We start from the raw sequence: 16,205 nt of genomic DNA on the forward strand, positions 1-16,205 counted from the left end.
ACCACATCAACCTTGATACAATGAGACACCTGGACCACATTAACCCTGCTAAAAGAAACACCTTGACCACATCAACCCTTGGCTCCTCCATTTATCACTGTACAGTTTGAAGCCAAATTTCCCCCCTGCACAGGTGCAGCCATTGAAGCAGTTTTGCAGCCAGAGTCTGAGCAGTAGAGACGATGAGGGATTCTTGGAGAATCTGAGTGGAGCTGGGTGACAAAAATTATAATCAATTTTTTTATTTCGACCGTCTTATCACTTCCTGACTCTACCTCCAGACATATTTACCATCCCCGAAAAAAATACAGGAGAACGGCAGCTGTTAATCATCATTAAACCTTATGTAAAACCTCATTTTTAACCTCGTATAACTATTGAAAACGAAACTTTTCAAAAAAAAGGACTTGAATTTAAGACAGCCAAATTATATCTTCAAATCAACACAACAAACGGACGTGAGAAACATTTTGCGAGGAGTATTTATTTTTTCTAGTTTTTTTTTTTTTTCCAAGTTTGACCACAGCCCATCTGGAATGGCTGGAAAGCCGGATTTTTTTTAACCTGTACTGCAACCAGTCACCATGGGGAGCATTTTTTGTGGAGACCTCACTTGGAGCTGAGCAAGCAGACGTTCTTTTTACAGTCTATGGTACTGACCAAACCAACAGAATGGAGTCAGTTCAGAGCCCTGTCACTCATGCCTACGTCTCCCTCTCATGTCTCCAAAGTTGAGGAAGTAGCAAATTTTGAATTTGATATTTAGGTGTTATAAAAGCCACATTCATTTTCATATCTGCTGTCAGTTTCCAAACAATTTCCACAACTGAATGTCTCTTAAGTGACTGTTTAACATCTATTTTAGTGAGGACAGTCAGTGTGTGTGTGTGTGTGTGTGTGTGTGTGTGGGACTATGGTCACGTTGAGTCAGTCATTCACTGAATGAACAGCAGCTCTGATACAAATCACTGACTGACTGAGATGGTTCCTCTCAGAAATAATTGTGTGGTTTAAGAAGAAGCTGCTCCATGTTTATGTGTTTTTGATGATCTTAAATACTACTTACTACTTAAATTCTCTCTAAAGAGGGCCTGCATGACTTTGCTTGAACTGTGACGATCTGTTGCCTCTGTTTCCTTTCCTTCAACAGCTCTGCCCAAGCAGCCTACCTCCCTCATGGTGACAGAAACCACAGCTACCAGTGTCACCCTGTCTTGGGAATCTGGCAACCCAGAACCAGTGTCTTACTTTGTGATCCAGTACCGCCCCAAAGTGTCTGACAACGGCTTTCAGGAAATAGACGGAGTGGCAACAACCCGGTACAGCATTGGAGGCCTCAGCCCCTTCTCAGAGTACACATTTCGTGTCATGGCGGTCAACAACGTCGGCCGGGGACCTTCCTGCAACATTAATGCCCGTACGAGTGAGCAGGCCCCCTCATCGCCTCCTCTGCCCATCCAGGCACGCATGCTCAGCTCCAGCACCATGCTGGTCCAGTGGGAACCTCCGGAGGAGCCCAATGGCCAAATCCAAGGATACCGGGTCTATTATAGCTCAGAGCATGACAGCCCGCTCGGCACCTGGCAGGAACAAAACACTGATAACAGCAAGCTGACCACCATCTCAGGCCTCACCACAAATATCACCTACAGCTTGAGAGTGCTGGGCTTCACCTCGGTAGGAGACGGGCCTCTGTCTGATGTTCTCCAGATTAAAGCCCAGCCGGGAGGTGAGAGCAGTCTGATCAAACTCAAAACTGACAGCTACAGAGGGATCATCAGTCAACGTCATCAGAAACTTGCACACACATTTTGACCACAGAAGCAGCATTTAGCTCCATTCATTCAGATGAGTTAGAGATTTTTAAACACTAAATTCAACCTGTTGGCAGCATCAAAATGTACGGTTGTTCTGTGCTCAGTTTTTAGAAACAATACTATACAACAGAGACAACATCTATCAAGTTTTTACCATCGCAGAGCAACCAGTGTTTTGGAGTTAGTAGAGACCATGCTAACTGGTGACTCTCAGCTGAAGGTATCAGAGATTAACAGCAGAGAGTCACCAGTTAACAGGGTCACACTTGACACTGAAACACCAGCGACGTCAGTAGGCGTGTTATTAGATGTGTCGTATTTATCCGACCTCAGTTAACAGGTTTAACCACAACAAGCAATATGAACTGTGGATATTCAAAATACAGATTAGACTTTGACTCTTATTTAATAAAAAAGTGGATTTGGGGCCGAGGTTCTGACCAAACATGGACTCAATATAGAGAGGAAATAATAAGTGAGGCTATAAGTGATGATTAACAGAAACAGATTTTAGGATCAAAGTAAAATAAGGGAATATTATGAAATGATGAACCAGTCTATAAACCCTCAAATACTCAACCATTAACATTCTAATTTTGTGCAGTTCTCTGGACGTAGTCCGATGTGGTTCTGGTACACCCTGGATTTCTCCACTAAAACCTGTCCACTCACTGCTATTTCACAAACCTAGGAGCCGTTTACCACCCGTCAAAGTGATGACAATGGGCTCTAATTTTGTGGCGCAGCGCAGGGGGGGGCCAGCCTGGCGCAGTGTTTATTTTGTGCAGCACACCACCGTGTGCTGCCAATTTGACAATTTGGTAGACCGTCTGCACAGAGATGGGTGTGACGGCGCACCAGGGGGAGATGTCAGCAGATTCATGTTGGCGCAGTGACAATTTGGTGCCAAAAAAGTGCGCTGAAAGCTCGCCAGCTCCAACCTGGTCTATCCTCGGCGCAAAGCGGAGCGCACCCCACGCAGCTGTAATTTGGTGACAGGCGCACATGTGCGCACATGTCATCAAAGCCTCAGAGGCAGGTTTCCAGAGTGTCAGGCACATTTTAATGCAGTAAACAATCACAGCAATCACTATTTGATATAACTGTCTGAACCAGCAAATACATTTATATCTATATTAACTGTCCCGTCACATCTGATGTCAGATTAAAGCCGTCTGTCATAATGGAAAGTTAACCTGATGGCAGCTGGAAGTTTGATGCACATCTTACAGTTAAACAATAAACAGCCTTAACATCTGATACTGAGTATATATCTGGTTCTCTCATTTCATTTAATTCAAAGAAAAGAGGGAGAAAAAAGACGAAGAAAAAAGAGACAAAATAAATTTATGTCACTCAGGATTTACCCGTGATTTCCCATATTTCTCTGTTTTAGTCTTTATTTTTAACCTGATCTAAAATGATGGAGTATATTATTGTAAGGAGGATGAGGTGGAGACACAGGGAGAGTATACAGTATATCACCAAAGGCTCTGCTATTTGGCGATGACAAACCAGGAGTGCAGGTGGATCAAAAGTATTCTGGATGGATAAGCCAGCTGTGTAACTGTCTCTTCATTTTGTACTCCTATTAATGACAAAGGAACAGATTAAATCTGTCCCAGGAGCTGGCCCACATGGTGATGCGCGTCGTGTCCTCTGATGTGCCCCGCTGTCCATTGACCTGCTGCAGGGACAGCGGCTCTGACCGTCTACGCTACCAGCACTCTCTCCGCGGTGCTATGGATCAGTCAGACCAATCAGACGCTGCGCCTCGGCCGCAGGGCATTTAAAGGCGAGGAGAGGCGCTCATTTGATTGGTGAAAACAGCGCTCGGCTATGTTAAACCCACTCACGGCTTTTCTCCTCCCTCTCTGCCATTTGCGCGGAGGGAGGCGTGGACGCGCAGCTCTGTGCTCCTCTGCACTCCGCTGCGCTCCTCTGCGCCTTGACTGAGCCTCTCTTGTCACTGCAGGAAATTTGCACAGTGCGCCGGTCACGCCCTGTGCGCACAGCGAAGGCCGGTGCAGGGCAGGTGCGCCTGCGCCTGGTCTACGAAATTAGAGCCCAATAGGTTAAAAAAGTATGTTTTTGAGTGGCTAACCCGCTCAGGTCACTTGACAAACCACTACACTCAGCACTACATCACTGTTCTTCTGACTGTTCCTGTTCCTACATCTGTTTCTTGTATCTCCCACTGTTCCTTTTACTGTTCCTGTTACTCCACTGTTCCTTTTTGCCTTCACTGTTTCTGTTTCTCTCACTGTTCCTGGGATTGTTGCTGTCCATCTGGCTGTTTCTCTGACTGTTCATGTTCCTCTCACTATTCCTGTTTCTATCACTGCCCCTGTTTTTCTCACTGTTCCTGTTCCTCTATCTATTTCTTGATTCTCTTCCTGTTTTTATCACTGTCCCTGTTCCTCTCACTCTTCCTGGTTCTCTCACTGTTCCCCTTCCTCTATCTATTTCTTGATTCTCTTCCTGTTAGTATCACTGTTCCTGCACTATTTCTTGTTTCTCTCACTGTTCCTCACTCTGTTCCTGTTTCTATCACTGTTCCAGTTCCTCAATCACAGTTCCTGTTCCTTCACTGTTCCTGTTTCTATCACTGTTCCTCTCACTGTTCCTGTTCCTACATCTATTTCTTGTTTGTCTTCTGTTTCTATCACTGTTCCTGGTTCTCTCACTTTTCCTGGTTCTCTCACTGTTCCTGTTTCTGTCACTGTTCCTGTTCTTTCATCTATTTCTTGTTTATCTCACTGTTCCTCACTCCAGTCCTGTTCCTCACACTGTTCCTCACTCCAGTCCTGTTCCTCACACTGTTCCTCATGCCAGTCCTGTTCCTCACACTGTTTCTCTCTCTTTTCCTGATCCTCCATCTATTTCTTTCTTCTCTTCTTGTTTTTATCACTGTTCCTGTTCTTAATATTGTTCCTGGTTCTCTCACTGTCCCTGTTTTCTCACTGTTCTTTTTCCGCCATCTATTCCTTGTTTCTCTCACCGTTCCTCACAATCTTTATGTTCCTCTCACTGTTCCTTTTTCTCTCACTGATCTTGTAATTGTTCTGTTTATCTTGCTGTTCCCAACACTGATCCTGTTCCTCTTACTATTCCTGTTCCTCTCACTTTTCCTGGTTCACTCACTGTTCCTGTTCCTCTATCTTTTCCTTGTTTCTCTCACTGTTCCTCACACTGTTCCTTTTCTTCTCACTGTTCCTGTCTCAATCACAGTTCTTGTCCCTTCACTGTTCCTGTTTCTATCACCGTGTCTCTTACTGTTCCTGTTCCTACATCTTTTTCTTGTTCCTCTCACTGTTCCTGTTCCTCCATCTATTTTTGGGTTTTCTTACTGTTTCTACGCCATTCCTGTTCCTTACACTGTTGCTCTCACTTTTCCCGATCCCCCATTTATTTCTTGTTTCTCTTCTTGTTTTTATCACTGTTCCTGTTCTGAATATTGTTCCTGGTTTTCTCACTGTTCCTGTTCTCTCAGTGTTTCTTTTCCTCCATCTATTCCTTGTTTCTCTCACTGTTCCTCACACTCTCCATGTGCCTCTCACTGTTGCTGTTTTTCTCATTGATCCTGTAATTGTTCTGTTCATCTTGCTGTTCCTCTCACTAATCCTGATCTTCTTACTATTCATGTTCCTCTCAATGTTCCTGGTTCTCTTACTGTTCCTAGTTCTCTCACTGTTCCTGTTCCTCTATCTATTCCTTGTTTCTTTCACTGTTCCTCACACTATTTATTTTTTTCTTACTGTTCCTGTCTCTCTCACTGATCCTTTTCCTTCACTAGTCCTGTTTCTATCACTGTTCCTCCCATTGTTCCTGTCCCTATCACTGTTCCTCTCATTTTTCCTGTTAACATAACAGGCCATGTTCTTCTTACTATTCCTGTTCCTCCCACTTTTCCTGTTTCTTTCTCTGTTCATGTTCCTGTCACTGTTCCTCTTCCTTCACTGGTTCTGATCCTCTCACTGTTCCTTTTTTTCTCACTGATCCTCTCACTGTTCCTTTTTTTTCTCACTGATCCTCTCACTGTTCCTTTTTTTCTCACTGATCCTCTCACTGTTCCTTTTTTTCTCACTGATCCTCTCACTGTTCCTTTTTTTCTCACTGATCCTCTCACTGTTCCTTTTTTTCTCACTGATCCTCTCACTGTTCCTGTTCCTCTCACTGTTCCCCACACTGTTTTTTCCTTTAACTGTTCCTCTCAGTGTTATTTTCTCTCACTGTTTGTCTTACTGTTCCTGTTCCTGCCATTGTACCTTTTTGCTCACTGTTTCTGTTCCTTTCACTGTTTCTGTTCCACCCACTGTTTCTGTTCCTCTTTATATTTCACTCACTGGTTCCTGTTTTGCTCCTCTCACTGTTCCTTTTATTGTTCCTGTTTATCTCACTGTTCATCTCAGTGTTCTAGTTTCTTTCTCTGTTCCAGTTCCTCGCACTGTTTCTGTTCCACCTACTGTCCCTGTTCCTCTAACTCTCCTGTTCCTCTTACTGTTCCTGTCTTTAAGCCTCTTTATCTCTTCATTTTTTTCTTTGTTTATCTCTCTGTTTATTCATCCAGTTCCTGCTCAGCCGTCTAACTTTGAAGCTGAGGCTGAGCTAGACTCACGTGTTATGCTTTCATGGCTTTGGCCGGTCCAGGACCCCATTCAGAGCTTTGAGATGCTTTACTGGGAGGCCAGCAATCCCACAGACAAGGTGAGTACTGTGTTATCAATAGAATTCCAATGGAATTTATTTAACCTTTATTAAACCAGGCAAAAAGACCCATTGAGAGCAAGACCTCTTTTGCAAGGGTGACCTGGCCAGGAGGCAGCATATCATAGTGAGCAAAGACAACAGCAAACAAGAACAACATTCAACATTATGAGACAATTAGAAAAAAAAATGCAGTTTTTTTTTTTTTACAGTTAAAGTTTAAGAACACAGGCACTGTTTAATAAAATTTCTTAAGAACGAACAAAAAGCCTCCAATGAAACAAGTTCTGAGAGTTTCAGCTCAGATTGGAGAGTGTTCCAAACAGAAGGAGCAGAGAAACTGAAAGCCTTTTTTCCTGTTTCAGTTCAAACACGAGGAGCCAAGAGATGTTGAATATTGTTCGATCTTAAGACATATCGACTCACAGTTCTCTGGAGGAGAGTGCACAAATAGGTGGGGCCCAAACCAAGCAGAGTCTTGTTCACCAGAGTCATCCAGTGTGTATATCGCCTTATATTCAATGGAGGCATGCTAGCTCTAGTAGAAAGTTCACAGTGGTGGGTGAGGCGGCAACAGCTAGTAATATATCTCAGAGCACAGTGATAGACTGGAGTCAAGGACTGAAGGCAGCTGGATGAAGCACTCTTATACCCAACATTACCATGGTACAGTACAAGCAAAAATGTCGCTGAAATCAAAAGCTTCCGAGCTTGAAAAGAAAAACATGACTTGTTCCTTTAGAAGAAATCAAGCTTAACTCTTAGTTTTGTGATCAGGTTTTAAATTGGAATGAAAGGTCCTGCTCAATTAGCCCCAAATACTTGTAGCTTGTGACCAGCTCAAGAGTTTTACGGTGGACAGTTTAAATTAAAGGGATATCCTCTGGGGGAATAGATACATTTGAAAATAGCATGAATTTGGATTTATCAGCATTTAAAACCATTCTCAGTTCTTCCAGACAAGCCTGAACTATATCAAAAGCAGATTGCAAGAATTCAAATGCCTGTGCAAACGAATGTGAACAGCAATACATTGCAAAGTCATCTGCATAAAGATGGTAGGAAACATTTGGCAAGTTTGTACACAATTCATTGATGTAAATTATGAACAGAATTTGGCCCAAGACTGAGCCTTGAGGTACACCTTTTGTGACCTCAAGAAAGGTGGAACAAGCTCCAGCCGTCTGAACACATTCAGATCTATGTGCCCAATAATCAGCAAACCAAGCCGCAGCCTGTTTGGAGATGCAGATATTTACAAGAATGTCTAATAGAGGACTGTGATCCACAGTGTCAAAAGCCTTTGACAGGTCAAGAAACAGAGCAACACAAAGCTTTTTTGAGTCCAGTGCCTCCAACACGTCATTAAAAACCTTTAGGGCAGCAGGATACGTACTGTGCTTCTTCCTAAAACCTGACTGAAGGGGGTTTATAGTGTTGTTGGATTCTAAGAAGCCCTTCAGCTGATAACAGACAAATTTTTCAAATACTTTGCCAGAATACATCATTTTGAGATGGGCCTGTAATTTTTCACCACTGAGGGATCATCTCCTTTTAGCAGTGGGAGGACAAAAGCAGATTTCCAAACTGCTGGAAGTTTATTTGTCCTGAGGCTTGGATTAAAAATACAAGTTAATGGCTCAGAAATAAACTCTGCAGCCAGCTTTAGAAAAAAAGGATCCAGACTGTCAGGACCGGCTGATTTTTCTCAATTCATTTTTTTCAGCGCACTACAGACAGGTTCAAAGTTAAGGGTTAGAACAACTGTCAACAGGGGAGGGGCTTGAAACAGCAGGTTTTTTTTTTTTATGTAGTGTTTTTAGAATAGAATAGAAGATACTTTATTTATCCCTGAGGGGAAATTCAGGAGTCACAGCAGCAATCTGAAAACAAAAGTAAGAAAGTGTATAGAAAGTGCAAAAAGTTTCCACAAGAAAATAGATGACGACAGCCCGTCCACCACTCTCCAGCCCAGCCAGTCTCCACCTCCACAGGGTCCAGGACTGAGCCTCCCCAGCAGTCTGTTCAGTCTCTGTCTCCTGGATCCTGTCTGCTCACAGCAGGTGAAGCTCCTCTAATGTGGCGCCGGCGTCCGATGTCAGCTCCGTCAGCCACGTCAGTGAACAGCATGATGCCACTGGGCTAGCACAGCTAGCTCGTCCATCCCACTGGAAATAGATCCCACGTTCCCAACAACGATGGATGGAAGGACAGGTCCATGTCGTCACCTCCCAGCTCACACCTGAGAACCAGCACGTCGTCCTCACCTCCTCCTCCTCACCTTGAGGGAAATCATCAAGCCCTACACTATTTAGCATTGACATGCTACAGGCTGCTAACAGCTAATTTCACATGTAAACAATGCAGCCATGGTTACATGTATGATCTCCAGACAAACACACGAGAAAAGCAGTAAAAATATCACTGAAGCCACAAAAAGTTTGGTGTCCGTGACCAACAATGAACCAAACAAAGTGATGATCCACTCCAAATACAAAGATGACGAAAAAGAGACTAAAAAAATTACAAGAAACTGACAAAGAAGAGAGAGCTGCTGCAACAGGCAGCTACTTGGGCAGCGCCTAGCAACGGAACAAAATGTAAGATCACTGTTTGAAGAATCAAACGAATGCCCTGCTGTGATAAAATGCTCATTAAAATAATTCAACATGTCACATGTCTCCCCGTCCATATAAGAGCCTCCCAGACCATAGAGATTTTTAAATCTTCCTTGAAGGCCCACTTTTTCTCCCTGGCGTTTCATCAATGAGCTCTTACAAATCACAGGCACCTTAGTTTTTAGTTTTTAAATTTTTAGTGTTTTACTACAATGTTTTTCTATCTTTGTTATTGTTTTTATTGTTATATTTATTTATTTTTATGTATTGTGTACAGCACTTTGATTGACTGCTGTCTTCTTGAAGGTGCTCTATAAATAAAGTTGACTTGACTTGACTTGACTTGACATTTATCAGTCAAGTTTACAGAATCTTTGACCAAACATTTTGGCAGTTCACCAGAGGAAATAGCACCGGAAGCAGACCTGACAACATTCCAAAATTTCTTGGGATCATTTAGATTTTTGGTGGTTTCAGACTTAAAGAAATCAGATTTTGCCGTCCTAAATAAAGTGGTACATTTGTTGCGGAGCTGACGAAAAGTGATCTAATCAGCCTCTACTTTGGTTTTCCGAGCCCAGGCACGATCTGTTTCTTAAAGAAGGTTTCCAATTTCACAGGAAAACCAAGGCTTATTTTGCCCCTTTATCCTAAACTTACATGCACTTGCATGGGGGCATGCTTATTTATTAGGTTCAAAAATTCAGCATGAAAGAAATTCCAGACCAGCTCAACATCATCAATGAGGGAGATTTATTTCCACTCAAAATTAGACAGATCATGCAAATAAGCCTGCTCATGGAAATGTTTAAAATCTCTTTTGAGCAGAATAAGTGGTTTTGTTTTGGGGAGTTTGATATTTCTGATAACTGTGATTGCACAGTGGTAACTTAAGTCATTAACAAAAACACCAGACTTTGTATGCTTTTGGGGACGTTTGTTATCATCAGATCAAGGAGTGATGATCTAGAAGGATATTTAACATTAGGTTGAGTTGAGCTGTCAATTAATTGGCTTAGATTTAAAGAGCCACAGAGAGATTTAAGACTGAGGGTGATGAAAACCAATCAAGGTTTAAATCCCCCACTAAAACAAACTCACCAGAGTTTAACCTGGAGACACAGTTATTCAAGGAGCTTAGAGCCTCACTTCAGGCTGAGGGAGGCCTTTAACAGCCCAGAACTGTTAGGGACTGCCCATTTTGAAATTCAAGTTTCAATGCCAAGAACTCAAACTGTTTGCTAATTGATACAGAGGAGAGGAGGGAAACATGGAACTTGTTTTTAATATAAATGGCTCCACCACCACCTTTCCTGGGACGATCACAGCAAAAGATATTGTAACCACTGATAGAAATGTCCTGATCAGAGACAGATTTACTCCACCAGGTTTCAGATAACACAAGAATATCAGTTTCAGTTTCCTGTAACCAAATTTGACTAAATCAATTTTAGGGAGCAAACTCCGGACATTTAAATGCAAGATCCCTAGGCCAGATTTAGTTCTGAATTCATCAGGGGTACTAATGTTTTTCAGAGACGGGCCTGAGTTTGGCTGAACACTGCCTTTTAATAAAAGAAGAAGAAGGATAAAACATTTTTGTTTTACATTAAAAGTTGACTCCTTCTCATCAATATTGGAATCAACCAGGGCAAGGAAAGACAAATCTGAGTGTAAAAAGTTGTCCTGCAAGACAGAAAACACCTCAATGGAAGAGGAGTGACATGAATTAACCCTGGTGAGCTGCAGGACAATAGTGACTGTAGGGCTAGTTTATCAGCAGCCCAAGAACAGGTGCAGGTCTCAGGCCTGGGCAGAAACAGAGATGGATGGGAGGCATGACTGTGCCTTCTACTGCCACTATTTGACAATCTCAACCCACAAGAAACAACTGAAAATCCAAGAAACAGTTCAAAAATAACCTCTAAAATCACAAACTGTGAAGGAAAATATATTGCTCTTAGTCAAATTGATCCCCTAAACAAAAAAATCAAGAACCAGAACCTGAACCAGCTCTGCTGCTGAGCAGCTGAACAGAAACGGGATAACAGGAATACTTCATCCAGGAAACAGAAATGTGGCCACAGAAGCCTGGAGGAGGAAGAGCTGGGGAGAAAAGAGGCCTATCAGGGTTACTGGCCTCTACAATGTGTAGTTTGATCGATGCAGTGTGAAGAACTTTTATATATATGTGTGTGTGTGTGTGTGTGTGTGTGTGTGTGTGTGTGTGTGTGTGTGTGTGTGTGTGTGTGTAGCTGTATAACCACTGAAGAAAAGTGTAACCTTGTGATCTTCTGGTTTCTTTTTCCAGCATCGTGTCAGTTTTGACCCAGCAGGCTCGTATGCGGTCGACGGTCTGAAGCCAGATACAGTGTACGTGTTTTCCCTGGCAGCGAGATCCGACATGGGTCTGGGACTCTTTACTCAGCCTATTGAGGCCAGGACCGCTCTGACCAGTAAGCACCACTCCCTCTTGTCATCTATCTGTTTCAAAAAACAGAATACCTCTCCAATTTAACACTCTGTGGGCCTGATCTGCCAAAAGTTAGCAATCATAAAAACACAAGCAAAGCATGCAAAGCTGATATGCTAACCGGCAGCATCAAGGATTTCTGTCAAAAGAGCAAAACAACGCATGCAATGCATTTAGTCTGTTTGTCTTCATGAATATGCAGAATATATGCAGATCATCTGAACCAAAAAATTCTGTGTGGAGGAGATGCAAGTGTGATCATTTAGCGCCCATGGAGTGTTATATCCAGCCTGAAACTATTGGTAGTCACTTTTTTTGCATGATTGAAAGGCAGGTGCAAACTGGCACAGTGTTACACGGAAACAGCTGAGGTCATTGTGACCAGAGGAAGAGGTTCAATGAAGACAAGGGAGAGATAGATGGACGTATCTAGTCAGCTGTACCCTTTCTGAGCTGCTGGATTTGGATGGGATCTTGCATTTAAATGGTAAATAGTAAGTACTTATATAGCGCCTTTTTAGTCTCTCAGACCACTCAAAGTGCTTTACACTGCTAGTCTTCAATCCACCATTCAGTCACACCACATTCACACACTGGTGGTGGATTTTCCTATTGGAAACCATCAGTTTTATCTAATCCATTCACACCCATCCACACACCACTGACCAACAGTGGGAGCAATTTGGGGTTCAGTGTGTTGCTCAAGGACACTTCGGCATGTGACTGCAGGAGCTGGAATCAAACCCCCGACCTTCCGATTGAGAGGCGACTACTGGTCAAAAAAGGAGCCATGCCTATCTCTCCTCCTTTACTGCGGAAAACTCCTCGCAGCGCTGTATCTTCCTGTGTCTGGGTGTGGAGTCAAATGACCAGCGGACACATGCAGGACACATTAATGCTGCAGGACTGCAGACACAGGCCAATCCAAGTCAAAGCCATTTCTCATGAGAAATTTGAGGTTTGAGTTTTTTAAAATGTAATTAAACCAAAATGAAAAACACCATATATGATTTATTTTGTTTGATAATGTGGCGTGTTTTGAAACAAACCTAAGTGGACTTTAAGAGCCACCAGAGAACAGGGAAACAGAGATGATTAGAAAAAATATGATAGTGCTATTGACTGTCTCTATTTTTGTCCTTTCCTCAAAACAAATTTTTTAACTGGGGCTTTGTGTTTGTGCTGGTTGCGCTGGTCTCAAACTGTGTGTAATGAACAGTCAGGAGATACTCCTCCCTCTCCATCCACTGCTGGCTCAGTTGAAAGACCACTGCAACTGAACGACCTCCGACTGTTGCCAGGGCATTTACAGTCCCTGTCAGCCCAGACACAGCACCAACCAGCTGCTTTGTGTGCACAAAGATGGCCCGAGTGTCACGACAGAGGGCGTGTTTAGCATTGGACTCAGCTGTCACCTCCTGTGCATTGTCCTGTCTCCATGGTGACAGCCACTAAAATCCTAAATTCTCATTTAAAGAAGGCGGTTTGCTCCTATTAGCAAATGTGCACGTTGTCTGAGTAGATCACCTGCAGCACCCCCACTAATAGCACATGCCATTTTTCATTTCGTATATGCAATTCAGGGCTGGTTATGTGTGATCTTAGTAGATCATGTCCTGTATGTTTTAGCACAGTGCAGTCATGGATTGTTGTGTCATCACAGTGGCACCTTCACATGGGCTGTACGTTGACTGTGGGTCGTCTTTTTCATTACAAACTGTATTTTCTAAAAAAGTCAGAAGTCTTTGGATTTATTTCTTTATAGAAAAAGCTAAAGAGGGGTGTAACCTGATGTAAATAACAAACAATACATGTAAACACAAAACCCTATCCCTGAGAGATTTAGACACCATATAGAAAGTTAGAAAATGGAGTTTGATGGTTTGTAAATGAGTTAAACCTCATATTGAAGTAAAAAAAAAAAGTACAAAGATGAGAAAATAAATGCTGGAACTGACTTTTTTCTTTGAAATATATTAGAAGTAAATGATTCTTTAAACTCAGGGCTAGCCTCTTTTCCAGAAAGTGGGATGATGTTTGTTTTGATCACTGTTTTACTGGGTAGTTTCTCTAACATGCTTGTCTTCAGAGATGAGGTGGCTCAGTGTTTTGAAAAGTGCTTCATAAACAGAATAATTGACATGTAGTTATATTATAATCTGTGAGATAATCTGATTCAGGTGGACTGTGAGTTGTACAGGTGAAGGCTCCACTAGTGGATCACCAACAGCTTGTTTTGCAGTGCCTGTAGCTCCTCCCAGGAGGTTGGAGGTGGAAATCCTGAACTCCACGGCCCTCAAAGTGAGCTGGAAGCCTCCTCTGTCTGTGAAGCAGCACGGTCAGATCAGGGGTTACCACCTGGTCTACTCCAGACTGGAGAATGGAGAGCCTCATGGCCAGCCAGTCATCATGGAGGTTGCCCTCTCTGAAGTCCAGGTACTGTCACGCTTTTTACAGTAAGACCAAAGAGAAAAAGATGAACTATAACCTGGAACTGAAGGTAAACTGTGGTACAGCATGGTCAAACTAGATAGTAATGATACTCAGCCATGGATGAAAGGATGAAATTTGGATTTGAAAAGATTGAGTGAGCACAGCTGTGTCCTTTTTCTTTTTTTTCCGTGTTTGTTTTTCTATGTCTCTCTACCACAGGATGCCATCGTAACTGGTCTGCTCCCAGAGACCACGTACTCGCTGACTGTCGCTGCCTACACCACCAAGGGCCATGGAGCACGCAGCAAGGCCAGAGTTGTCACCACCACAGGGGCAGGTGTGTGTGAGCGTGTATGTATTTGTGTGTGTGTGTGTGTGTGTGTGTGTGTGTGTGTGTGTGTGTGTGTGTGTGTGGGCTCTGAAAAGCCTGTGAGTTGTATCCACCTGCAAAGCCAGATGCTCAAACTGTCTGAGCCTTGAAGGGACATTGGGTTTGTAGTGGGGTTGTATGCTGACTCAATATTAGAGGTGTGACAAAATATTGATGCAGCAATATATCACAATACTTTGACCTGTAATAAATGATCAATATTTCACAATATTTCAACTGTTAATATTTATATTTTATTAACAATAAAAATAATAATAGAATTCTTATTTTAGACGAGTTGAAGTAAAGCTGCGTTTCTACACCTCCACCATGGTAGATGGCACTGAAAAGCTACTCCATTATATGTCGCTCATCGACTGTATGATAATTATAATCTCAAAATATATCAAATATTTTATTCCTAAAATTTATGATTTAGGTTTTGATGCTGTAGACATACAACAAACTCAAAAACAAACATGGCAACTGTGGAGGTGGGAGTGCTTATATTATCGCTTGCAGAAAAGACAAAAGCAGAGTCAGTGTTGTTGGAGGACGTTGGTGAGGCTGTTAAACACATGGTGAAAGTCGCCATTCTTATTACAGCACTGCCCCCACGGTTTCTGGTGGTACTGCTCTGCCATGTATCTGTAAGCTTTGTGGAAACATGCAGGAATACAGACAAAGTGAATGTAGAGCATCAAACGAGCTATGTCCCAGTATATTTGTATAACTATCACTGTTGTAGGGGCTATACTCAAATTTAAATCCTTACTCAATTTAGCATCCATAAGGATGCAAAACACAAAAAAACGTTTTTTCAATATAAAATTGTAAATAAATGTATGCAATAAAGGGGTTAAAATGTGATAATCAGCTTCAGTATAGGTTATTCCTAAATGCTATTTCTTAGCACCCTATTGGGTCGAGCAGGACCAGATTGATCTAAGTCTCCATGACAACACCACACTGGCTGATCAAGTTTATTAATAGAGGAGATCTGTGTTTTTCTCTGCAGTTTCTGTGATTAATTTTGTAGTGACGGTGGACACTGGAGCCTAACTGTCAGACAGAAAAAAGGACAGAAGAGCAGAAGAAAGAGAAACAGGAGACAGAGCACGAGAAAAATTGGAGGGAAGTGAAAATAGGATCTAACCCTAATTATTTTTACCTTTTTATTTCATTTCATTTTTTTATTTTTTATAATCATTTGTCCTGAACAAACAGCATGTAAAGTGCCAAAATCGTTGGCTTCTCAAGTTTCCAATTATACCTAACCACACCCTGTGTGGCAGCTGCAACTTCGGCATAATGATGATCTGTGTCCACCTGGCGGTTTGCACCAGTTGTAAAGCTATTTGAAAAACTAAACTGAACTCTAGGGCTCTTCCCAGGCTACATGTAAGACAGGAGTATCCCATCTTGGCTGACAGAGCCCTGAAACACCTTCTCCCTTTTGCAACCACCCACTTGTGTGAGTCCTAACCCTAACCCTAACCCTTTTTTGGTTAGCATTTTCCTGTTCTAAACAAATGTAATAATTATTGAAAAGTGAATAAAAGTTAGAAAATAAACACTTAAAATTGACATTTCTTCGCATATTTTGAAACGTTGTCTGTCACCAAAGCCAGCCAGAAGCAAGTGCTGTGCTGGGGGGCCTCGGTTTAGTAGAGTTTGGGAACCCCTGTTATAGAGTATTTCTTGTCTTCCAGTTCCTGGAAAGCCCACCATGATGATCAGCACCACCACAGGGAACACTGCCCTTATCCAGTGGCAGCCACCAAAGG

The 16,205-nt window shown here is 42.5% G+C and overlaps 1 protein-coding gene across 4 annotated transcripts in view; it reads left to right on the forward strand.

The window, feature by feature from the left end:
* Positions 1–16,205, forward strand: part of ptprfa (protein tyrosine phosphatase receptor type Fa) — a 147,219-nt gene that overhangs the window by 84,585 nt on the left and 46,429 nt on the right. For all 4 annotated transcript variants that reach the window (XM_074667903.1, XM_074667904.1, XM_074667906.1 and 1 more), the window contains 6 exons: positions 1,151–1,729; positions 6,388–6,524; positions 11,454–11,598; positions 13,858–14,051; positions 14,268–14,385; positions 16,131–16,205. The exon at positions 16,131–16,205 is cut by the window's right edge and continues 507 nt beyond it. In XM_074667903.1, coding sequence (XP_074524004.1) covers positions 1,151–1,729; positions 6,388–6,524; positions 11,454–11,598; positions 13,858–14,051; positions 14,268–14,385; positions 16,131–16,205 — 1,248 coding nt within the window. The remainder of the gene's footprint in view (positions 1–1,150; positions 1,730–6,387; positions 6,525–11,453; positions 11,599–13,857; positions 14,052–14,267; positions 14,386–16,130) is intronic.

This window comes from Halichoeres trimaculatus, unplaced genomic scaffold (genome assembly GCF_033239565.1).
Source record: "Halichoeres trimaculatus isolate MK-OKI-2021-1 unplaced genomic scaffold, fHalTri1.1 fHalTri1_scaffold_4, whole genome shotgun sequence".
Lineage (NCBI taxonomy): Eukaryota > Metazoa > Chordata > Actinopteri > Labriformes > Labridae > Halichoeres > Halichoeres trimaculatus.